At 37.6% G+C, this 26,031-nt stretch overlaps 1 protein-coding gene across 2 annotated transcripts; it reads left to right on the forward strand.

The window, feature by feature from the left end:
* Positions 1 to 6,327: 6,327 nt before the first annotated feature.
* Positions 6,328 to 26,001, forward strand: Ccnh (cyclin H). 2 transcript variants are annotated; one of them, XM_076927105.1, is made up of 9 exons: positions 6,328 to 6,576; positions 7,686 to 7,808; positions 13,228 to 13,301; positions 14,300 to 14,510; positions 18,149 to 18,312; positions 20,029 to 20,099; positions 22,635 to 22,746; positions 24,967 to 25,027; positions 25,837 to 26,001. In XM_076927105.1, exons 1-9 carry the CDS (start codon positions 6,460 to 6,462, stop codon positions 25,873 to 25,875), a joined length of 972 nt encoding a protein of 323 aa, XP_076783220.1. In that variant the 5' UTR covers positions 6,328 to 6,459; the 3' UTR covers positions 25,876 to 26,001. The 2 variants fall into 2 exon arrangements, with proteins under 2 accessions (XP_076783220.1, XP_076783221.1); XM_076927106.1 differs by lacking the exon at positions 6,328 to 6,576 and adding an exon at positions 6,578 to 6,688.
* Positions 26,002 to 26,031: the final 30 nt, after the last annotated feature.

Consider the following 26,031-nt stretch of genomic DNA (forward strand, 5'->3'; position numbering starts at 1 on the left):
ATAATTCTCAAAACAGAACCATCTTCAAATAAATTAAAAATAATTTCTTAGAAAAATTAATACACAATCATATTAAAAATACTCATTCACAGACAGAGAGATAAGCACAGTTCTGATTCTGCACAGCTCCTCCATATGCATGCATGCTCAAATTAAAAGAGCTTCTGGAATGCCTTGGATAGACACTCAGCTATTCCAATAAGCAGAATTTTCTCTATGCCATATTAAAACAGTGGATCAAAGTAACTGAAGGCTTCAGTTGGCTCATGGAATGTTTTCTAGTGGGTTGGCCTGATGCTGCTTGTATTCTAATGCTAATTTTGGCCCTGCAAACTGTTTGCCTCAGAGAGTTCCATATAAATGCTAGCTAAATGACCCCATCCCCAGTTAATTGTGATTGGTAAATAAAGATAACAATGGCTAATAGTTGGGCAGAAGAGACACAGGTGGATTTATGTTTCCTGGGGGCTTGGGGTAGGAGAAGAGGAAGAGGAAGAGGAAGGTGCAGGAGAGGAGGAAGGGGAAGCCAACATGGGTTAACAATCATGATCATGAGTGTGGCCCTGAGCAATGCTCAATTGGAGCTAAGAGCAGTCCAGATGGAACATAGTAAATAGTAATTATTTTGGGTCATCTATAGGAAAGTAGACTCTACAGTATGGAGGGGAGGCAGCTGCCCAGCTATTGTACTGTTTAGGGCTTATTGTAAATATAAAGGCTGTGTGTCTTTCATCTGGGAACTCCATAACCAAAGCAGGGTAGAAACCCCAGGCTGGGATTTAAAATAATTTCTACTACCATGTTTCTTGGAGGTACTTAGCTGAAACGAAATCCAGCATCTTCTATGGTGCCTTAACAATAGCTCAAATAGGCAGAAGAAGCCTGAACTGGGCCCTGTGGCCCAGGCCTTCTTTACCCCATTTAGAGGGGAGTCGCTAGGATCTCATTCTCAAGTACGTAGTGACTTTGAGGCTGGCCTAAGTTGCTAATTTTTGTGACCCCTGTCACAAAAAGAAAATGGGATTTATATGAACAAATTGCTCAAAGCCCTTCATAACATTCTTATTTTAACATACCATGTTTCAGGTAATTCATTTTATTTCTAAACTAATCTTTAGATATATTTTATACTTTATATCTTTGCATATATTAAGAACGGCAACTCATAAAGGGCAAAACTAATATGTTGAATTACTAAGATTCTTGTTCATACTGGATTCTATAGTGATACAAACTCACTCAAGATTCTCTAGAGAAAGTCAGAGTCCCTCCACAAAAGGATACAAAACCCATCCAAAAAGAAGGAACTTGTCTGGCACTAGAAACTTAGCTAACTAGTCAATGCTAATGAAATCATGGTTATCAGAGGAAAATCTAAAAAGACTAATTTATTATACTAGCATAATACTTGACAACAACCTGTAAACATTTAACTTTATACCCCAAGATAAGTGCAATTTTTACCCAAATTGAGGAAACTTCTCTTTGCAACAGATGGAGACCACTACAGAAACAACCAAAATGCCGAACATTGCAGAAAGGTGGGTGGAAAGAATGTAAGAATCAGAAGATCAGGGATTCCACTGTGCTATTGTCTCCTAGTACATCAGACACTACAACCACAAACCAACAGAACCACACAAAAGTGAATTAACAAAGATCATATCAAAGGACATCCAAAACTAGACAGGGAGAAACCCACGAGATCTTAACCATACAGAAAGACCTATAGGCAACTGAGGAAAATCAAGAAAAAGATGTCCTCCCCAGGGAAAAGCACACCATTGTCCAGCGCCAAATGATCACCCATGAAAATGTTCAAATAACATTATATGCATTGAACAAGTTATATTTAGGAATATATGTGCCTATCCATATACATATACATGCATATATGCATATGCATATACATACACATACACATACACATACACATACACATACATATACATATACATATATATATATATGCAATAAGACTTAGTGAAAAAACGAGGCCAGGCCATGAATTGGAAGGAGAGCAGAGAGGATTTGGAGATGGAGTGGAGAATTGTTATAACAATGTTATAAACTCAAAAATTAAAAAAAAAAATACAAGAGACAGATTAAACTTTGGTCACTCAAAACCCAAGGGTGCTTGCTGGAAAGAGCTTATATTAGTACATGTCATGATTATGTTACCATATTCTAGGGACTTTGAAGCAGGAATTAAAAAATTGTCATATCTATGTTCTTATCACTATCCCCTTAATCTTAGTATCAGGTTTTTATTGGTGATTCAGTATGTATATAATGAATTAAATGTGGTTTTGTACAATTTACTATATAAAATGTTGTAAAGCATTCTTTACATCTATATTTCTTTTTTGGTTTTGGTTTTTGTTTGGTTTTTTAAAATCAAAATGGTCTTTTTTATTTGTATGTACCAGATGCCTTCCCCTAAAGTAGGTGTGAGAGGTCAGCATTGGATGGGAGGAAAACAAGGCTTTTATGGCTTGTGGGTAGTGTGGTTCCATTCCCCACCCCCTTCCCTTGAAGTGTCCAGGTGCTGCTGCATGCCAAGTGGCAAAGAATGGAGTACAGAGGAATCCCCTATCTGAGTGTTCCCTAGGTGTGTCTGGCCCCAATGCACATGGGCTGGGGATGCGGGAACCAGTCAGGGAAGGATGAAGCAACGCGATCCCAATCCCACAGTGAATGCCAGGAGAGGAGGGGTCTCCTCCAAAGATTGAGTGTTAGAAAAAGGTCTCTTAGATGGTAGTCAATGAAACAGCTTGTGCTCATACAATTTATTCCGGGTGAATCTTTTCTTAGGGTGAAGTCTCATTGGTTGAGGTTTAAAGTTCTAGGGATACCTCATTTGCATGGAGAAGCATTCCCAAAAATTGAACCTGTAATTTCACCAAAGATTATGTGACATTCCTCAGGCAGAAGATGGTGATCAGGTTCACCAGATCAGGCAGAAAGAGGAAGCCCCACTAAGAAAAGGGAATCTTCCATTTTGCTCCCGGCTCAGGATAGCTGTCAGGACATGATACAATACAACCTTAATATTGAAGTGCAACTGGATAGGAGGTTTCCAAATGGGAGATTTGGTGGGCAAAATAGACAAGGTTACAAGCACCGAACATCATAAGTCAGGCCTAATGACCTCCTAAAACAAAGACATGGTTGCAAGGTTTACACCTATATTTTAAATAGTCCTAAAACAAACAAACAAAAAAAGGTGTCAATTTTGGGCAGTCACAGCAAAATGAAAGATATTTTCATTTATTAATTTTTATTAATTACCACATTTTATTGTAGTCCTAGGGTCTGAACCCCATATTTTCCACATTAGGCAAATGCTCTCTGCCTCTCCTGCACTACACAGTAAGTGCTTCATTTCCAGCCCTTCTTTCACTTATTTTGATGTAGATTCTCACGAAATTACCCAGGCTGAGCTTGAACTTGTGTCCTCCTGGCTCAGCCTTCTGAGTAGCAGGCCTCATAGACTTTGCTACTTAGGGTCCATTGGATCAAGGATATTTTCTTTACCTCTTTTCTTTCTTTTCTGTTCATTTTGATCTGTTTTGGAGAAAGCATTAGCTTGAGATGCCTCCTTGTTTTCCTCAGCAGTAACTTAAAAGATTGGAGGTAAAAGTAGAAAAGGATTTTAAAATCAATGTTAATTGTATGGTGGAAAACATAAAAATGTAATGGATTTATTGGTTTTAGAATATAATTTGTAAGTCTATATTAAAAATATTAGAAACCCAATCAGTAGATAAAGGAATACGGAATCATGTCATACTTCAGAGCTTATTATTATTTTTTTTTTTTGAGTTTAAATGTAATTCACTCTTTCTTTTAAAAACAAAGATTTAGGAAAGAATGCCATGGAGCCCTGAAACTCACTATGCAATGGCCTTTAATTCTTTTTTTTTGTTTTTTGTTTTTTGTTTTTTGTTTTTCGAGACAGGGTTTCGCTGTGTAGCTCTGGCTGTCCTGGAACTCACTCCGTAGACCAGGCTGGCCTCGAACTCAGAAATCCGCCTGCCTCTGCCTCCCAAGTGCTGGGATTAAAGGCGTGTGCCACCACTGCCCGGCATGGCCTTTGATTCTTGATCCCCCTGGATTCTTCCAATGTCTTTATGTAGGTCTCCAGCAGAAGGCGTGGCCCAGATTAAAGGTATGTACCACCGTGCCTGGATCTGGGATTTCCTTTGTCCCAGGCTGGCCTTGAACTCAGAGTCCTCCGTGCTGAGATTACAGGCAGTCACCACCATTCCTGGCTTTATTCTTTTTCTATAACTTCCCTTTGTTGTGAGTCACCGAAATCAGAAACTATGTGTTGGTGAAATAAAGGTGATAAGTTAAGAAAATATGTACAAGGTTTGACTTTAAATACTCTAAATTGGGGATAAGGGGTTGGCCCAGTGGATTAAGTATTTGCCTCTCAAATGCAAAGACCAGAATTAGAATGCACAAAACCTAAATGAAAACCTAGTGTCCTTGATGGCCACCTGTAACCCTGCCTACTACTCTGAATGTGGGGATGGGGTATATGTAGGTAGTCTAGCAGGAACTTGGAGCTTTGGTTTCATTGATAGGTGATGCTTCAATCAATACAATGGAGAGAGATTGAAGAAGACACCTAACATCGACTTTGGGCTTTTACATGCATATTACACATGAATACATGCACACATATATCATATACACAAAGACATGCAAAAATTACTCCAAGTTATATAATAAAATTGATCGCTTATTCTTCTGGTCCCTTTTCTTCCTTTCCTGTTAAGAACACACAATCTTGAATTCTTTTAATTTTCTCCTTATCCTAGGATTTCTAGGATAAGACTTTAAGAAATGGGAAGATTTCCCCAAAACAAGAAAGGATTTCCCTGCCTGGCAGTGGTGGTGCACGCCTTTAATCCCAGCATCTGGGAGGCAGAGGCAGGCAGATTTCTGAGTTTGAGGCCAGCCTGGTCTACATAGTGAGTTCCAGGACTACGCAGAGAAACCCTATCTCAAAAAACAAACAAACAAACAAACAAACAAACAAACAAAGGATTTCCCAGTACTATATGTGCTCTTGAAGGTAACTTTAGTGAAGTATGTAAAGCCTTTCTTAGGAGACCAAGAAGCAATAAATGCTCTGTAAAGCCAGATCTTTGATTACAGCTCTTGGATTACAAGTTATATTGGCACTTAAAAATCTTAGAGTCTGTCTACAGATAATGCATAGCACAATTTAAGAACTGCTTCACAAAGACATTTGTGTTTTTTTTTTTTAAAAAAACACTGACAACTTTCCAGTTAATAATTTACATCTTGGTGGTATCCAATGAAACAGGAGTATCTTTGTCATCAAGCTGTGAATTTTCTTGTTCCTTTTCTAGGAAGACTATAATGTATTTTGTTTGAATAATCTGCAATCAGATGCAGTGAAATGTGACCTAAAGGTTATGTGAAATGGGTGTTAATGCATGCTTGTGTTTCCAGAATTTTAGAGACGTGGGCAGGAGGATCATAAGTTTGAAACCACCATGAACTAAATAGGGATTTCTAGTATATAATGAGACCAGAAGGGGCTGAGGAAGGCAGGAAGAATGGGAGAAAACTCTACTGCACAAATTATGGCAGTGGGGACTCCTTTGTGCTCTCCGTCTATAAGTGAAAATGGGGGACTAGAGAGACGGCTTAGTGGTTAAGAATACTGTGTCATCCATAGGACCTGGGTTCAATTCCCAGCACCAACAGGGCAGCTCACAACTGTCTGAAACTCCCTTTCCAAGGGATCTGAAGCTGTCACACGGATATGCATCCAGGCAAAACAGCAATGCGCATAAAATAAAAATAAAAAATAAACAATGAAGGCTTTTGGAACCTGTGTAAATTTGGTATCGCAAATACAATGTTCAGAGTCCTAATAATAAGAAAAACCACAAGGTAATCTCTTAAGGATTGTTATTGTTTATTGTAAGATTCGGTTAAAGGTAATAATGTTGATGGAAATACCAAGAACTGTACAATTAGCATTCACTTGGGCTTCAGAGATGGGAGTACTGGGAGGAAATAAAAACCTCTGGAGAAATGTCACCTTAGCTGAAGCTCGAATTCGCATTAGCACTTTCAAGTGCCTCTTCCCACACATCCCTTAGGCCTGAAGCTCCTAATGCTCTGGAACCTGGATCCCTGCGGCCACGCCCACTCTCTGACCCTCTTGGGTCACACCCTTCAGACTCCACCCCGAAGCCTGGGAGCCCCGAGGCTCCGCCCTCCCGCGTCGCGGAACACCGCCCACAGGCTCCGGAAACGCCTCGGCAGACGCAGGCACGTGACCGTGACGTCACGCGCGCGTCTGCGGTCTGGGCCGGGGGGGGGATTCGCGCGTTGGCCTGGGCTCGTGGCTGCTGTCTCCGGGAGTGTCGCTGTTTCTGTCGTGGCCCTGCGGCCCGTGAGGGCTACAGCATGTACCACAGCAGCAGCCAGAAGAGGCACTGGACCTTCGTCAGCGAGGAGCAGCTGGCGCGCCTGCGGGCCGACGCCAACCGCAAATTCAAGTGCAAAGCTGTGGCTAACGGGAAGGTGAGGTCCCCGGGACCGCGAGCCAGCTCCTGTGCCACCCTTAACCTGGGGCTCCTCATCAAATCCCGCTTTGTCTGCGGGCTGGAAGCCTGTAGAGCGCTCGCCTGGCTGGGTCAGTGCAGACAGGGACTGACGCGACAGCCAAGTCCAGGGCTGGCTTTGGCCGAGGGACGCGTAACATCCTGGGGGAATGGTCAGAGCCTCGGAAGAGTGCGGAGTTAATGCGGGACTCGAACCCGGCACTTGTCCTTCAGGATGTCAGGACAAACCATTCTCTGTAGTTGGCAGGAGGGAGGGCAAGACACAGCCGGCCGGTGTCTGGTGGAAAGTCAGACCCGCAGGCAAGTGCGTGGAGTGCTCGCCGTCATTCGTGGGTGAAGCTGTACCCCTGCAGCAGTGGTTGAAGAACGTGGGCAAGCAAGCGGAAGTGTGCCAAAACTGAAGGGAACTTTTCAAAGTCTTGAGATGGGGAAATGTTGGCTTGTTGGATCTGCTTTACAGAAACAACCTTCACATGGAAGGTTGCACAAGGAAAAAAGATAGTTGACACAAGCCATTTGAGTATGGCTTGTTCTGTGCCCCTCTATCCAGATCTTCCTACAACTCATCCACTCATTTCTGTTGCACTGCCCTGGGGTAACTTTATAGTAGCTCCTACAGATTTCAGACAATAAAGATCTGTACTCCCCAAACAATGAGGTAGCCAATGGACTTGGTTATTTTAATTCGAGTGCTGTTTAATTTGGTTGATACAGGGATTCACTGAGAAAGCTACTGTGAGAGATTTCCAACCAGTGAAAATATGTATCTTCTTTTTAATTTACAAATAATGTTATCAAACCTGGGAGTGAATTGGCACATACTCTGTCATGATTGCTTAAAAATGTCCAACAGACAGTTTGACAGCTTGTGAAATGAAGGCCTAGAGTATTGATTTTGCTTATTATTTTCTTAGATATTTTGCTTAATTCTTAGAAAAGTTACAAAAGAGAAAAAAAATGTAAGGTCTATTTTTTGTTGATGGTATAAGTCAAATTTAAGCAGGACAGAGAACACAGTTTTACAGTTCATTCACTGACCTTACATTGAAATGTTTGTTCTGTCTAAAGGTTCTTCCAAATGATCCAGTGTTTCTTGAGCCTCATGAAGAAATGACACTTTGCAAATACTATGAAAAGAGATTATTGGAGTTCTGTTCAGTGTTTAAACCAGCTATGCCACGGTCTGTTGTGGTAAGTGATAGCAGAGAAGAATATGCCTTTTAGCTATCTTGAGAGACTTGAATTCTTCTATTCTTTTCCTCCCCGCCCACCCCCCATATTTATTTTTTTCACATTACATCCCAATTGCACCACCTCTTCTTACTCCTGCCCTTTGCGAATCCCTCTGACCAATATCTCCTTCCCTCCTCCTCAGAGAAAGGAAGCCCCTTCCCCTTTGGGTACCACCCTACCCTGGGACATCTAGACCCAGGAGGACTAAGCATCTTCTTTCTCACTGAGGCCCAACAAATCATTCCATTTGGGAAAGGGGATCCAATGGCAGGCAGCAGAGTCAGAGACAGTCCCTGTTCCAAATGTTAGGGGACTCATGAAGACCAAGCTGCACATGTGCTACAGATTGGGACGGGGCTAGATCCACCCCCCTTTGGTTGGCCGTTCAGTCTCTGTGAGCCCCCATGTGCCCAGGTTAGTTGGCTTTATAGGTCCTGTTATGGTGGCCTTGACTCCACTGGTTTGCTTAATTCTATTCCCCACTCTTCCACAGGACTTCCCAAGCTCTTCTTAATGTTTGCCTCTGAGTCTCTGCATCTGTTTTCATCTGTTGCAGGATGAGGCCTCTCAGGAGACAGTTATGTTAGGTTCCTGCCTGCAAGCACAGCAGAGTAGCAAGTGTCAGGGGTTGGCTCTTTCCCATGGGATGAGTCTCAGACTGAGCCAGTCATTGGTGGGCCTTTCCCTCCAGTCTCTGCTCCATCTTCATCCTTGCATGTCTTATAGGCAGGACAAGTTTTGGGTTGAAGGTTTTGTGGATGGGTTGGTGTCCCTCTCCTTTCACTGGAAGTCCTGGATGGCTACAGGAGGAGGATATTTCAGTCTCTATATACCCTGCTGGTTGGGATCTCAGCTAGAGTTGTCTTCATAGACTCCCCTAGCCTTTCCTATCCCAGGGGTCTACATTACTTCACTCAGATGATAGTCTCAAGTTCCATCCATTTGCCTGCAAATTTCATGATGTCTTTGTTTTTAATAGCTGAGTAGATATACCACACTTTCTTTATCCATTCTTCACTTGAGGGACATTGGGTTGTTTCCAGTTTCTGGCTATTATGAATAAAGCTGCTATGAACACAGTTGAGCAGATGTCCCTGTGGTATAGTGGTACATCTTTTGGGTATATGCCTCAAAGTGGTATAGCTGGGTCTTAAGTAGAACTATTCCTAATTTTGTGAGAAACTACCAAACTGATATCCAATGTGGTTGTACAAGTTTGCACTCACACCAGCAATGGAGGAGTGTTTCCCTGTGCTCCGCATCTTCACTGGCATGTGCTGTCACTTGAGTTTTTGATCTTAGTCATTCTAATGAGTGTAAGAAAGAATCTGAGAGTCCTTTGATTTGCATTTCCCTGATGACTAAGGATGGTGAACATTTAAGATTCCTCTGTTGAGAATTCTCTAGTTAGCACTATACCCCATTTTTAATTGGTTTACTTGATTTTTTGATGTCTAATTTCTTGAGTTTTTTTCTATATTTTGTATATTAGTCCTCTGTCAGACAATCTTGTACAATAAAAGAGCTTCTGGAGGTATCACCCTCCCTGTTTTCAAGTTGTACTACTGTGAAATAGTAGTAAAAACTGCATGGTTTTGGAATAATAACAGACAGGTTGATCAATGGAATAGACTCAAAGACCCAGAAATAAACCCACACACCTATGGACAATTGATATTTGACAAAAAAGCCAAAACCATACAATGGGGGAAAAAAGTGTCTTTAATAAATGGCCCTGGCCTAATTGGATGTCTGCAAATAGATCCATATATATCACCCTGCACAAAACTCATGTCCAGATGGAGAAAAGAAAGTAGGGAAATGCTTGAACTCATTGGTACAGGAGACAGATTCCTGAACTGAACACCAGTAGCTTAGGCACTAAGATCAACGGTTAATACCTGGGACTTCATGAAACAGAAAAGGCTAAAGGACATCATCAATAGGACAAACCGCAGCCTACTGAAAGGAAAAGATCTTTTACTCTTTAAGTAGCAAAATTGTATTTATGTTAGAGTTATCTTTGAGGTTAGAGTAGTCCTAACTGTAGACTACATAGGATCCAAACTATTTGGCAAATTATAAGAGAAAAAAAATCTAATAGTTTATATCTTCTCAAAGTGTGACCCAATACAAGCCATCTGATCAGAATATGGCTTTCTTGTCATGACTAGACTCTTAGACTCCTGCCCTCTGGTGACTCCTGGAGTGCCTAACCTAGTAATCCTCTGCTTCTGGATGAAGTGATGGGACTGTGGGGAAGGCACAGCTGCTCGATGAACCTTGGGCTGAAAAGTGAGTCATTCTACGAATTGTGTTAACCATAACAGACAAAAGCAATACCATGAAATGTGACTTCTACCCAGATGCTTAGTTCCCTGTATCAAGGTGTGAATTTTAATATACCTTAACCACCATAACATGCTTAAGAGAAAGGTGTATATGAATCAGTCACATTTTTTAAAATATTGGTATTTTCATACATGTATCAGTATGAGTGTGAGAAAAATAATTTTGTAAGATTTTTAAAGCCTAATTCATAGTTGCTATGTTTTATGAGTAAGAGCATCTCTGGTGTCGTTTTTTAGTGTGCTGTACAGGTTGTGACATCCTCATTTTTCTTCTCATATCTTTTACTAGAAAACAGTAGAATTGAGAGTAGAATATAAACTAGTGCTTTTTCAACTCTGCTAAACTCAGTTCCTGTTTGAAATGTTTATTGATTTATGTTCCAGCTGCTACTCTTGCCCTAAGATCTTTTAAAACTTTGATTAGAGGATATTAGAGATGGCATTGTTATTGTTTTCTTAGTGGCTTTGTTTTGTTTTCTTGAGATTGTCTTCTATGAGTCATGTTGGCCTTGAGTTTATTATATTCCAAAGGATGACCTTGAACTTCTGGTGGTCCTAGTGCTTAAACCTTACTGGGATTGCAGGCACTAAACATTTGGTTTTACTTAGTACCCAGGATCAAACGCAGAGCTGCATCCATGCCTGACAGGCACACTACCAACTGCGTATACCCCAGGCTTAAATGTCTCAGGATTAGTTTATGTGGTTCTTAGTGCTGTGTTTTCTATTGGGGTGGGAATAAGTAACCTGTTGTACAAGCTAAAGAAAAAAGATGGTGTTAAGGATGTCCAAAAGACTTTGCCTTGCTTATTACTCTCATGGCTTGTTGGTTGTAAAGGTCAAGTATGAAAGGTTGTTGTACTGGCTGGTTTTGTGTGTCAACTTGAGTTATCACAGAGAAAGGAACCTCCCTTGAGGAAATGTCTCCATGAGATCCAGCTTTAAGGCCTTTTTTCAATTAGTGATCAAGTGTGGGAGGGTCCATTGTGGGTGGTGCCATCCCTGGGCTGATAGTCTTGGGTTCTATAAGAAAGCAAGCTGAGCAAGCTGGAGGAAGCAAGCCAATAAGTAACATCCCTCCATGGCATCTGTGTCAGCTCCTGCCTCCTGACCTACTTGAGCCTAGTCCTGACTCCCTTTGGTGATGAACAGCAGTGTGGAAAGTGTGAGCTGAATTAACCCTTTCCTCCCCAGCTTGCTGCTTCATCATGATGTTTTATGCAGGAATGGAAACCCTGACTAAGACAGCTGTTTTTAAAGTTTCAAAAGCTAATGATAACCCCATAGAAAGGAACTACCTAAGCTCCTTCATTTTTATAATAGAAAAAGGAAGAACATTAAATATTAAATCCATAAGTATTTATGGTTCATTTTAAAGTTGTAGACTTATCTGAGAGAGCAAACAGTCATAAAACAGTAGCAGATACAGTTGATCAGTTTCTATGATGAAATTGGGTTTATCTTTTTTTTACAGTAACTGTAGAATGAACTGGTAGGACTAAATTATCTCTTTGGGTCAAGCAGTCTTTCATTGAACCTTACAATCCATACAGTGGATACAGTGATTTTTTTTTTTTGTTATTGTTGTTTAATATAAATTGATAGCAACTCTTGAGCATTTAAATTAAGGTTTTTTTTCTTGTTATCAAATAAATAAGTAGTTGTTTTACTGTTAAGTGATTCAGTAGGTAAAGAGAGAGTTCTTAGTTGAATATAGTCTCTGGCCCTTGACAAATGTCTGAATAAATAGGTTCACTCATGCTGTTTCATTTTCTGTGAACATAGCAGTATTTTACCACTGTGTTATAAGGACTGGAATAGATTGATACTGCTGCATCGAATAGTGGGACTTACTTATGGAATGGGAAGTATTCAGGCAAATGGGAGGCGCTACTGTTTGGCAGTAGTCATCATGGTTCATCACAGATTTGGAGGCTTTTTGCTCCAATCATGTTACCCATTAACATTTTTCCAAAATTGGCTAACCTGTGATTATTGGTATTTTAATCCTTAAAATTTTCTGAGTATAAGTACTCATTTTGCTCTGAATTCTAAAATTAACACACATACACACACATATATATGTACATGTGTGTGTATATATATATATAATATATATGTGTGTATATATATATACATATATATATATACACATATATATATTATATACATATATTTAGTTGAGTATAGAAAGGAAGGATTACTCTACATAGGCTGGGGACAGATGACCAAAAAAAGAATACAGGCTCTTGGCTTTTTTTTTTTTAAAGGGGGTATTCTGATACTAAGATCTAGTTCCCTAATTGGTTTTTGATTTGTCAATAAAGAAGGCCAGGAGCCAGTTTCTGGGCGGAAGGTACAGGTGGGTTCTGGGTACCAAGAGGGAGGAGATGCAGAGAATGAGAGAAGGGCCTTTTCTGCCTGCTATGGAGGAAAATGGACGCAGCGACCGTGTAAGACCTGGGGGCAGCTAGAGCCTGCAGCCTTTGCTATGGGCAGTGGCAGGGGCTAAATGGAACTAGCCACTAAGTTTATGGTGGAAGGAGAGACGGACATGATAAATTGGTATGGGCATGCATTTCCAGGCTGGAGGTATTTGCCTCCAGCAATTGTGCTTAAAGGCAAGTTAAGGTAACCCAGCTGTCTGTATGTCTTTTATCCAAGGATTCAAGGGTCTTGGGTGAGCCTGTTAACTCGACCCCTCGCGGAGCAAGGGTCTTGGGAGTGGGCTGGTAGAGCAGTCGACTCCGGGAGCTAAGCCGGGAGGAACAAAAGGGACCCGGGAGAGGCCCGAGTGCAACAGCTCCTGGGCAAGGCAGTAGAGTGTTTTTAAAACTTCATTCAACAGTGTTTATTGTACTATATCATAATTTATTTTGAGTAAGGAAAAATTCAGACATATTGATGTGGAAAACGTTTTTAAGAGAACCTGTGCATGAATAAGTTACTTTTTTTCAAAATTTAACATGTAACATGGAAGTAGATCCTGCTTTTATAAATGTTTATATTTTTATTTTTAATCTTAGGGTACAGCTTGTATGTATTTCAAGCGTTTTTATCTTAATAACTCAGTAATGGAATATCATCCTCGGATAATAATGTGAGTATAAGTTTGTTTTGTTTTCGTTTTATTGAAGATGTTTATAATGTGTGGACCTTTATCTGTGGGATGTATATGAGAGATAATTGACAATTAGGAACAATTTAGACTTGAATTTTTTGTTGTTTGGATATAAGTCCTTACTTGCTGTTATGTTCTATATAGCTAATGACATCTGAACTGCAACTTGTCTACCATTCAGCTAGTTTTCCTTAAACCTAGTTAATCTATTAATACTATCAGTGGCACCTTTATTCCCCAATTGCTCAGGCTAAGACTCATTTGAGGTAACTGCTTTCTCTCCATTTCCATTCAGTTTATAGATCTTGTAACTTCATATTCATTTTGACTACACAGAAGTGTATGTTGTTTCTTCTCTTTGCTAAGCATTGTGTTTGTCATTATATATGAGAACACAGTATAGGATCAGCATCAGTTTGCTGTCATTCCTACTTCTGTTTGTTCGTTCATTTATTTGTCCCCATTTCATTCTCACCAGTCAAGCTCAGGTCTTTATTGTGACTTCAGACTCCAAAGGCTGTCAGCAGTAGCTTTCTTACACTAGTTCTCTCTGAACTTACTTTAGTACTCAGGTGAATTTTATGTTTGCCTGTAAGCTGGTAATCACATACTGAGGTGATTTGAGGCTTCTGCTAAAGACCTACTGCAGTTTAATTACCATTACCTGTTTTCTATGGTCCTAAGGTATATGCGCGTGTTCTATTCTGTTAAGTTAAATCTTCCGTTTATATTTCTTGATGCACACTACTTAGTTATTTTTCCAAGTTCTGCTTTGACTATATTAAGCTATCTGTTAATGATGGGTAAGTAACGAGTACAAGTTTTAAAAGGAACACTTTTTAACTTCTGTTTCATTTTTTAAAAAATTTCCTGCAGTGTCTAGCATAGTCACATATAAATTTATGCAGTTTACAAAGTATTTTAAGGAATGTTTAGATATTTCTGCTCTCTCTCTCTCTCTCTCTCTTTTTTTGTAGGCTTACTTGTGCATTTTTGGCCTGCAAAGTAGATGAATTCAATGTGTCTAGTCCTCAGTTTGTTGGAAATCTTCGAGAAAGTCCTCTTGGACAAGAGAAGGCACTGGAACAGATTTTGGAATATGAACTACTACTTATACAACAACTTAATTTTCACCTTATTGTCCACAATCCATATAGACCATTTGAAGGCTTCCTCATTGATATAAAGGTAAACCTACTGACATGAAATTAGCTAATAAAGGTAATCCTTTGTTATTGTTTGCTAAAACTAATTAAAAACTTTATAACCAGTAATATCCTAACTGGTACAACACAGGTGCAACCTGAGAGTCTTTGCTGGCTTTTCTAGGGTAATAGTTTTCAAACCTCAATAGGTAAGACATGTATTTTCAGGGCCTCAGGAAGTTTAGGTGGGAGGATCACTTTGAATCTAGGAATTTGAGACTAGCCTGGCAATGTAGTGTGAGTACATCACAAAACTTGTAACACAAATATGTGCATGTGTATACTTTATGTATAGAATTTATATATATGTATTTACATGTGCCACATATTAATATGTATGTTAATATTGACGTAGTCAATTTAAGTTGTTGAATAGTCTAAGTAAAGTCAAACAAAAGTCAAGAACTGGTTATTCTCAGGTAAGCAGCTGTAGATATTCTGATTATGCTAAACATTATCTTTTGCGGTGCAACCTAGAAACAAGACAGGAACATGACAACTTTTGTGGACCTTAGATAACTATTAATGTGGTAAATTTTATAAAGGGAAATTAAAATATTCTATTAGAAGATGGCAGATTGAAAAGCAAGGAAAACACTGTTGAGAAAGCATCACTCGAATGAAATCCAAATCAGAGTAGCAATTAGGTGAAGAAAGAACATCCCACCCAAAGACCTTCCTAGTTAAGAGCTCAGATTCACAGCTCACTTAAGAAATGAAGAGCCTGGGGATGGAGGGGAAAGAGTATTTTGGCCTGAGTTAAAGGCAGAAATCTAGTGTTGAAGATGTTGAACAAAGGAACAAGAAGACAGTGAAAGCCTTGTCTAAAGAACTGGTATGATTGGGTTCACAATGTGAAAAAATGGCTAGTTAGCACCTCACAGGTTAGTTTGTGTCTGTACTAGTCGGGTTTCTCTAGAGTAAAAGAATGTATATATAGAAAGAAAAGGGATTTATTAGGATATAGTCAAGTTAATCAAACAATGACTGCCTATGAACAGAAGATCCCAGAACCCATCTAGTAGTTGTCTGTGAGGCTGGATGTCTCAGCTGACCTTCAATATATACTGGAATGCCAAAGAAGTAAGCCAGTGAAAGAATGGATTTCCTAGTAAAGCAAGAGCAAGCAGGCAAAAAGAGGGAGTGCCTTCTACCATGTCCTTTATATATAGGCTTCCAGAAGAAGGTGTGACCCAAATTGGAGGTTAGTCTTAACACCTCAAAAGATCTGGATTAAAGGTGTGTCTTCCTACCTCAGAAATCCAGATTAGGAGTGAATCTTTCCACTTCAAATGAAGTAATTAAGCAAAAATCACTCACAGGTTCATCCAGCCATTTGAGGTTATAGATAATTCCAGATGTGGTCAAGTTGAAAGCCAAAATAGGCATTATACCATCAGAGACATTAGACATCAGTATGTATCTTGCATTATGAAGAGAGTGGATCAGAATGGGCAAAGGGGTAATGGTGGCGACTGGTCGTAAGAAATGTTTAAAGGGTAGTTGAAAAATGAAGAAGCTTATAATGGGCTAAGATGTGTCCAGAGTCGTAGGAGTATTAGAAAATAACGGGAAGAAGAGGACTCTTGTAAGTAAGCAGAACATCTTTCCAATATGCTTACATTAGGCAAAGAAAATGTGGACTAATAACGTTTGCTGAATTTGGTGCCAAAAAGATCATTCATGATTTCATTGACATTTGTCTTTGAAGTATAGAATGAAAAAAGAAAAAGCAGATGGTGGCTTTAGAGAAATAAATTGAAAGACAACAGGCTGTAGTGATGGTGTACCAGTTTAGAGTGCTGGCTACTCTTCTAGATGAACAGGGTTCAGTTCCCAGCACCTGCATTGGAGCTCATAATTGCCTGTGACTCCAGTTCCAAAGAATTCAATGTCCTCTTCTGTCCCTCTCGACCACCACGCATACATGTAGTGCATAGACATGTGCAGGCAAAACACAGATACACATCAACGGCATTAAAGCAAAGAAAATAAAAATTTAAAATCATAAAGGAAGGAGAGCCCTAGAACTCATAATTGTGTCATGTCAACTTGGTTACAAAGTAAGATCCTGTCCAGGTAAATGGAAAGAGGGAAAAAAACAAGTCTGTTTCTTATAAATGTTCCTTAGTTACTGGATATATTCTGAGACATTAGATGAATTTGTCATTGTGTGACCAATATCACAATCTTCCCTCTCTACAGATTATCCTTAGCTAGGTGTTACTGTGCATGGAGCTGTCATACTCCCATAACAGTGGCATGCTTCTGTTACTCTTATGGATGTGCCTGAGGTGTTTTATATTTAGCATTTTGTTACTACATACTCTAACATAAAAATTAACTTTTTGCTAGTAAGTATAAAACATACACTCTAAAATAATTTATATATATATATATATATATATTTTATGATGTTTTTGTAAATCTTAGACCATTTGGTTTTGAATTCTTCTACCCAATCTGACTTACTAGAGTCTTTAATAATTTCTTAGCTGCATTTTTAAGAAAAAAATATATGTGTGTAATATGTGAACAGTGCACATATGGACAGAAATTATATATTATATATATTTATATACATAATTATATTTATATATTATATATTTATAATTATATATAAAAATATATAGTGCAGCAAGAACATAATGCAGTACCATAGTTGTTTATCATTTTTTTTTCAAACTTCTGTACATACTGTGTCTTATTCTGAACCAGACTTGTTTCCACAAGCACTGCTGAAAACATGTCACTTGTGATGCTTGTGAAATGACTGCATGATGGGAAATGTTCAGCTGCTTTAGAACCTTGTAGAGCTCATGTCTCTTATTCATTACTGATAGAAAAACTGTTTTGTAGGACAGAATACGTAACCTGGACTAAACAGTTTTTTACTTGAATTGGAAAGAATGGAGGAAATGCTGGATGTAGCCATGTTTAGTTTTCTAGATGAGATTGGTATACTTAAGTGCTGATCCAGTGGCCTATTAATAAGAAAAAATTAGAGGGAAATAGACTGTACAGCGGAGCTGTGGATTCTCTATGAACAATATAAAGGAGGTTAGAAAGTGAGTCTGGGTGAAAATACTATTGTTTCTAGGGATTTAATGGAAATAGTTCTTATCCTTATTAAGTACAGAGATAATTTTCCATAGAATGATTTTTTTTTTTTTTTTGAGGCTTACTCAAATGAAAGAACAAATTTTCTAGGAAAACATCATTGTTAGGCTAAGAGACATACCAAAGTCAGTGAATTTGAATTTATAGTAGTATCCCAAGATGTCTTTTGTAGATTTTTCTGTCAGTGCTCAGAAATCAAAAGTATAGAAATTAGATTCGGGTCTGTTGAAATTGAGGCTGGAGAGATTGCTTGTCAGTAAAAGAATGCTTGCTTTCTTCCAGAGGCCCTAAGTTCACCAACATCTGGTGGTTCAAAACTGCCTATAACTCCAGCTTCAGGAGAACTGACACCCTTTCTGTCTCTATGTGCACTGTGAACATACTGCACACATTATTTTTTTTTTAATCATTATTAAGTACCTAGTAGTTACTCTAGTTTTTAATGGTTTGGCTATCCAATAAACTCTCAGAAACGGTAATATCTATAAACTTTCTTTCTAGACTCGATACCCCATGTTGGAGAATCCGGAGACTCTGAGGAAAACAGCTGATGATTTTCTTAGTAGAGTTGCGTTGACAGATGCTTATCTTTTATACACACCTTCACAGATTGCCCTAACTGCCATCTTATCAAGTGCCTCTAGGGCTGGAATTACTATGGAAAGGTATTAATTTGTTTTACCTTAGGTCCAATTCAAGTTTTACTTCAGCTTCATTAGACAATAGTTCTGTATATATAATGCCTTATATAAGTGTTGTGATTGAAGAAGGAAATCGCCTTTAAGAAAAGCATTTCATCAAGTATTGTTGAACTGAGAGAATACATTTCTGACTAAAGTGGAAGTGGAAGACAATTTAGAGCTACCAGTATATGACAGCTTTATAAGGCAGTGTTACTGCAGCAAGTCTGATTTATTATATTCTATGTTGTAAAGCACATGTAAGACTTTGAGTAAGGATTCGTAATTGTAGTTGAGCCATAAATAATAATAGCCAGGACATAAACACACATAGACACAGGCATTGCAATGAGTACTTCATGTGAATTAATTCCACTCAATCTTTAACGTTATCTGACGCACATACTAATTAACTTGTAACAGTACTATAGGTATATTATCACCGAGCTGGGAGAATGGTCAATAACTGTCATACTCCAGTTGTTTTCCAATTTATACTAATTTTTTACTGTTCATATTTAATTTCTCTTATGATGAGATTCTTTTGTTTCATCTTTATAAACAGCTGAGGAAACTAAAATTTTCTAAACTTAAAACTTATATACTTAAAAATTTCAAAATACAATGATAAGACAGCATCAGACATTAACAGCTGTGATTTAGTTTTTGTCCTTCCTCACTAGGAATATTTATTATTACTACAAAATTACCAATATTGCAGACCCTCAGATACCATATTTCACATAAGACAGTATATATAGCAAGGGAGCTTTATACAATATGAACAGCTACACATTTTGAAACATTTACATCTATGGTGAAGCACTGGGACCTTAGCCTTTTTAAGTTTATGGAATGTATACCTGTCTTTTAATACTTATTTTTATCTATGTGTACTTGTAAGTATATGCCATATATATAGGTGCCATATGTATGGAGACCAGCAAAAGGCTGTAATTTCCCCAGGGCTAGAGTTGGGTGCCAGGGGCCTGCTCCAGTGAGGAAATGGGCATAGTTAATATGTAACATAGTTATCAAGGTTTTGTCATATAGCTTAATCCAGGTAGTTTAAAATATAGCAACAACATTTTATAAAGCTCTTTGGATTCTTTATAACTAATATAGCTGGAAGAAAGTTTTCTTTATATATTTATTTTTGAAAGTCCTGAGATTGCTTTGGATAGAAATAAGACATGATAGATTTATAAAGCATGATGTAATACCATCTTGATAGATTGCTTGCTAATGTATAGCTAAATGTACAATGCCACTGTTACTGAAGGGAGAAAGCTGACTGGTGCCATATTCCTTGTGTTCTACCTTTGAGCTTAGTTAAATCCATCTCTGAAGCGCAGACTTTTCATAAATCACATAAAGTTAGGCTTGTAGTTAGGCTGTTTCTATAGCAAACATTTAATAACAATGATAAATACTGTCTGTTGGTACTTTTATCTCTGAAAAGGTATATATAATAAAATTTAAACTTTGGAATCTCTTAAACTGGCAGAAGTGGTAGTAAGTTTTTCAGACTGTAATAGGTTTTAGTACTGCAGAGGTTTCAAATAGTGTGTAATAGTTTTAAAGAAGTAATTTAAAAACTGTCCTTGATGAAATAACTACGGAGGTAAATAATTTATACCTGTCTTTTCAGTGTGCTATATGCTTTCAATGAATTAAAATGTTTTTGATTTTTTACTTCAGCTATTTATCAGAGAGTCTAATGCTGAAAGAAAATAGGACTTGCCTGTCACAGTTACTGGATGTAATGAAAAGTAAGTGCTATTAACAAAGCTACTTTCTGAATAAATGCTGTGATAGACTGGTATTTAAATTTATTTTTATTGAATTAGTGTGTCAAAATGCATTGAAGATTCATTGGCGAGAATAAGTAAAAGGTATTTTATTTGTCAAAACAGAATATAGATATCAGATTTAGAAAGGGCTAAGTCAGAACAGATTATTTTAAAAGTATCCACAAAACATGGTAGATATTTAGAATTAAAAGAACTAATTTCAAGGGAAGGTTTGCATTTGGAGCATTTGTTTTTTAAATAATTTTAACTAGTTAATATCTGTCATCTGCTGGTCATTTTGTTTTCAATACAAAGCCAGTAATTTTTCATGTGTGGGTTGGTGGGGGAGAAGTGTCATGGAGATGGATAAAAATGAAGCTTGTCCGATGAGTGGATTGGGACTAGATGGTAAGACCTTATCTAGCTCATTCCAGTTCTTCTTCAAACTCTAGCACCAAAAAACCCAAACCATCCAAACCAAAAAAACCATGAAGAATGCTGCGTAAAAATGCCACCTTAAAGGAGGTCCATGTCCTCTCTGTGGATCCTGCACCTGTTAACTAAGACTGAAAAAGATAGGGTTGTGCAGTGAGAAGGTGCTGATGGTAACATGAGTTACTGACGTGAAAAGTACATGTTGTCACAGGGTCTTCATGAACAGAAGGTAGAGAGACGTTTGAGACAGTCAGTCGTAAAACAGGGTTAAGGCAACAAAAGATATGCAGATCTTTAAAGTTGGATTGATGTTTCATTAGAGCCTTCAGTCAGATTTTGCCAATTTGTCATTTGGGCCCAGGGAAACAAAATTTCAGATTTCTGGACTCTGAAGTCTGAGAGAATACAGTTGATTGTTTTAAAACACTAACTTGGTAATAATTTTAATAGGAGCCTTGGAAATTTAATATAGACTTCAATAACAGGCTTACCAAAAACTTTTTGGTGCTGGTGTTGAGAAATTCTCTTTAGAAATTCTTATTAGAATTTCTGCTTAATACATGTATATATGCATTAATTGTATGTGAATATGTAACATACATGTACATATACATACCTACATATATATAAAAGCATATATATATATATATATATATATATATATATATATATATATATGGTATATATATCACTAATTTGTGTTTTTGAGACAGTCTAGGAATGTAGCCCAGGCTAGACTTAAACTTGAAGTCTCTTGACTCAGTTTGGTGAGTGTGAAGATGGTAGGGGTATGCCACCACACTCAGTTCTTCATTGTCTTGGCAATTATGTTCATAGTTATGGAGACGTAATTTAGAGGTAAGCAAACCAATAAAACACAGGATTGCAGACCTTTGTTTAGGTGATAATAAATGTGTATATATTTTAACGTTTATTTTCAAAACTGAGACTCAAGTCATGCAGTTACATGCCTTGAAGTGATTCTTTGCTTGAAGTAATTTTGGATTTCCTCTGAGCATAATAAAAGGTTTTATTTTCCCCTATAAACTGTAGGTCTTCATATTTACCACTAGAGGGTTCACTTCCAAAGCTAATTGTGATTTGGTAATTATACTTTCTAATGATTTGGTAGAAGGGACCATAAAGAAAACACTGCTTGCTTGAAGCTTGCAGTTTAATTATTGATTTCTTATATTTATTTTGTCCCACTTATTTTAATAAATATGAAACAAGGATAATGCTTCTGAAAATACTCAGCTTTAATAATATGAAGGTAATCATATTTAAAAAACAAAAAACAAAAACCAGATATTGACCTAAAGATGTTGAATCACAAGTACCAATTTTAGTGTGAAAGCACATGGCCACACAGTAAATCCCTGGACTACTCATCGTGTTTCTAATCTTGAGATTTTTGGTTTATTATGTTAAATAACAAGATGAAAAGTATTTTATATAGTCTTATCTTTACTGATCTATAGATTGTTTTTAACATTTGTTTTGTTAAGGAAGCATCCTTTTTTATGTTATATTCTTGGTAAATATATATTTTGGGACACCATCTACTGGATAGATTGTTCATGTGTATGGTTGGTGGTAGAGAATAAAGAATATATACTAAATCACATAGGGATTATTTCAAAAGCCTTAAATTAAGCAGACTGTAAATATGGCGGCACTTGCAAACATTACTGCCAGTATTACATACAGCATGCTTATATTGATGCTATATATAGTGCAATGTAAATAGTAGATACTCATTTGAACTGTAAAAGCTGCTGCTGCTTGATTTTAATATAGAATACAATTTCTGGTAAGAATATATGTCATCACCAATGTCTTCTGTTTCCTGAAGCAAGTCAGATTATTAAGCTTTCTTTATAGAACAGCAGATATTTTGTTTGTTTTTTAAACAAGATTTTTCTGTGTAGCTCTGCCTTTCCTGGAACTTACTCTAGACCAGGCTGGCCTCAAAGTCAGTTCCACCTGCCTCTGCCTCCTGAGTGCAGACATGGAGGTATGTGCCACCATATCTAGCTGAACACAGTTTTTATTAAATACTTTTGTATCCCCATGTAGGCATGAGAAACCTAGTAAAAAAGTATGAACCACCCAGGTCTGAAGAAGTTGCTATTCTGAAACAGAAGTTGGAGCGATGTCATTCTTCTGATCTTGCACTGAACGTTGTTACGTAAGTAGGCATGACACAGAAGTTATGCTCACAAAGTCACTGAGTTCAGTTGTTATTTAAATTCTTTCACTGGTACAAGTTTGTTAATCTTAGCACCTAAATAAAACTTTTTTAAAAAGTTGAGTATACGGATTTTGTCTGTCTCGTGAGTTGCGCTCAGGGCCTTGTCCATAGGCAAGTGCTCTAGCTGTGCACAGCCCCAGCCTGGCCTGTGTGCACATTTCCAGTGGAGTAAACAAGAAATGTTGGGCTTTCATCCTACAAGCTGATCCTGATCGTTAGTGTATATGTAACTTAGTTTAGTTTATGGAATCACTGGGAGCCAGTCTTCCTATGAGATTGTTAAACAAATGTACTGTTTTAGACTTAATAAACTAGTAAGGAAACATTGTGTCAGAGAACCAGTAAAATGTGCTGTTAGGATCCTTTGTGTAAGTATAAGAACATATTTAATGTCTTTTCATTAGTAACCTAATGTGGAATTTACCATAAAATATATATATCATGCTCTGGATAAAAGAACACTGTAATAATTTGTTTTATGTGTGCTGATTCTAAACTTTTGTTACTTATTAACATGTAATGAGAATTAGCTGTGGTTTATATATACATAAAATACATAAGGTCACACCCACATATATCTGATTGTGACCTTGATCTCTATAGTGGAGAAATGCTAACAAATATGCATAAAAAGCTAGAGCACGCCAAAGCCTTCAGCACAAGATAGTTGTGACTTAATTCCTTAAGTATAGTTGTAGTAGAGGACTTGAAAGGCTTCAGAGTGCAAATTATAGGACTTGTCTTACAGATGTAGTTTCAAAACCTGTCTTCATGTACATCTTGAATTGGTAGGTTTCAGTAGTAAGCAGCAAATATCAGAATTAAAGAATGACATTGGTAAATAGAAGTACTGTAGAACTTGACTGTTCTTACACCGACTCTGAAAAGTACAGTTATTGGAACATAGAATGCCCATTATTGGTTTACATAATTATTGAAGCTGTTTTCATTCTGTATTAAAGTGGTTATGGTAGAAACTGCATTGCCCATAAACTTGAAGTATTTACTAGTTTGTCCTCCTAGTTGGATCATTTGACTTAATAATTCTGTCTAGCTAGTAATGGAATGGGTCATAATCCAGACATTTCTAATTGATAGAATATACATTTTATTCCAAGTTGCCGTTTGCTTTGCACTCTGCCAAAAATTTTCTACATTCCTATGAGTGAATATTTCTTTGTATAGGAAAGACTTAAAAAATTATTACAGATGTATACTTTCATAAAATACAATCGGTTTCTCCAAAATGAAATAGACATAAAAATATAAGTTTAAATTGTATTGGATTCACCAGACAAAAGTTACTGTGAGTTTGCCGTATAGTTTCTAAGTGTACAGTGTCTGTTCTGCTCCTCTCACTGCAGGCTGGAAACAGTTCATGAACAACACTAAGTAGTACTACTTCAACACAAAGCATTGATTTCCCTTTATCATTAACATTTTTGCCTTTACTTTGCAGTATACAGTAACTGTAGTCTTCTAAGTCACTCACCGAGTAAACACCCATGTTTTCTTTAATCAAACAGCAGATCTTGATCTCAGAAGTCACTTACCAGATGGGTCTACCTTCTGCCAACCTTTTCTGTGTAGAAATGCATGAAAGACTTGTTTGTGATAATATGTCCACATCATGCATTTAACAAAATCTTTTTATAGTGTCACCTTGCCCATTTGCATTTCCCTGATTACTGTAACTAATGATGTTTCCAAGTTTAATAGCCATTTGTGAGTTTTTTGCATTGGTTCTGGCATTTTATTCTTGTAATACATTATATATTAGCATCTTTTTAAAAAAATGGTTGCACTACTTTTACAAAGAAATGCTTAGGTAAGGGTTTCGGGGGGATCTGTTTGTTTAACCAATATTAGTAGTTTTCCTAGTTTGTTTTTGAGTATTATTTCATGGTTTTCTTAGTTGACAATTTTTAATCACAAATAATACTTCAGTAGAAATGTATTTTGTTTTTGATGATAGGGTCTCACTCTTGTTAACCCATGCTAGTTTGAATTCAAGGCAGTACTGCTGCCTCAGTCTGCGTGTTGCCATTGTAACTGTGAGCTACCACACTGGGTTCTAATTCATACAGTCTCGCTAGCCTATTTTATAGGTTTTGTTGCCACTATCAGTTTTGATAATCGGTAATTGCTTAATTACAGGAAGAAGAGAAAAGGCTATGAAGATGATGACTATGTATCAAAGAAACCCAAACAGGAAGAGGTGTGTTTCCCCTAAAGATAAACTTGTTATCACTTGGATTTTCTGGCATGACCTAAGTTAGGATATACTGTTCTTCAGACTGTTAGCTTTGTAGACTGGTGGGGCTAAGAAGGTTTAAAACAGTGTCTTGCTTTGTAGCCCAGGTTGGTCTTGAACTCCCAGTTCCATTACCTTAGTCCTCTGAGTACTATAACTACAAGTACCTCTGAAGTTTGAAATTACAAGTTTTTTTACTCACCTGTTTATGCACAGTTTGAATTTTAAAGAAACCATTAAGGGGAAGAGTTATTTTGGGTAACAGTTCAGGGGGATTAGAATCCATGGCAGGAGCATGTGAGGCAGCTGCTATGTGAGGCATGGTGCTATCAGGAAGCCTATACATGGTCTAGTTTTACATGACTGTGAGCCACTTCTAAAGCTACTAGATTGAAGTAACTTCCTATGATAGAAGGTAGTAATGCTAAATTTTTTCTATTCTCTAAGGGTTCTTCCCTTGCCTTACCTCAGTTTTAAAAACTCTGTCTCTTAGGAAGTCAAAATAAGCACAGGAAAAAGGATAGCCTTTATATACTCCTTCACAGAGTGGGCGGCTGCCATGTCATTATCACAGTGAAGTGCAGGACTTAAGCACATACCTGTAGTTCAAGCACTTGAGATACAACAGGATCCAAAGCTGGCTGCAGCCATAGTAGGAGAACATCTCAAAAAACCCAAACAAATCTATAGTAGACTGTTGTCAATCCACCTTTTCTTAAATGGAGGGCTCAATACTTAAATGTTACCCTTACAACATTCTTTTTTCCCTTTAGGAGGAATGGACTGACGATGACCTGGTAGATTCTCTCTAACCATTATAAATGACTACAACAGTACCTCTTAACCAACGGAAGTAGGATGCATGTCTGACATTTTACTTTTTTTAAAAATAGTACAATGTGAAAACATCAAAATATATTAAACTTCTCTAATTGTTATATATTTTCTTTGTGATTGTTTTATATAAA

This window comes from Arvicanthis niloticus, chromosome 29, assembly GCF_011762505.2.
Source record: "Arvicanthis niloticus isolate mArvNil1 chromosome 29, mArvNil1.pat.X, whole genome shotgun sequence".
NCBI classification, from domain to species: Eukaryota; Metazoa; Chordata; class Mammalia; order Rodentia; family Muridae; genus Arvicanthis; species Arvicanthis niloticus.

What these genes read in the sequence shown, in the direction of transcription:
- Ccnh (XM_076927105.1), top strand. Translation starts at nt 6,460, where the DNA reads ATGTACCACAGCAGCAGCCAGAAGAGGCACTGGACCTTCGTCAGCGAG. An exon ending in AAGCTGTGGCTAACGGGAAG is followed by an intron (nt 6,577 to 7,685) that starts GTGAGGTCCCCG and finishes TTCTGTCTAAAG; the next exon opens with GTTCTTCCAAATGATCCAGT. An exon ending in TATCATCCTCGGATAATAAT is followed by an intron (nt 13,302 to 14,299) that starts GTGAGTATAAGT and finishes CTTTTTTTGTAG; the next exon opens with GCTTACTTGTGCATTTTTGG.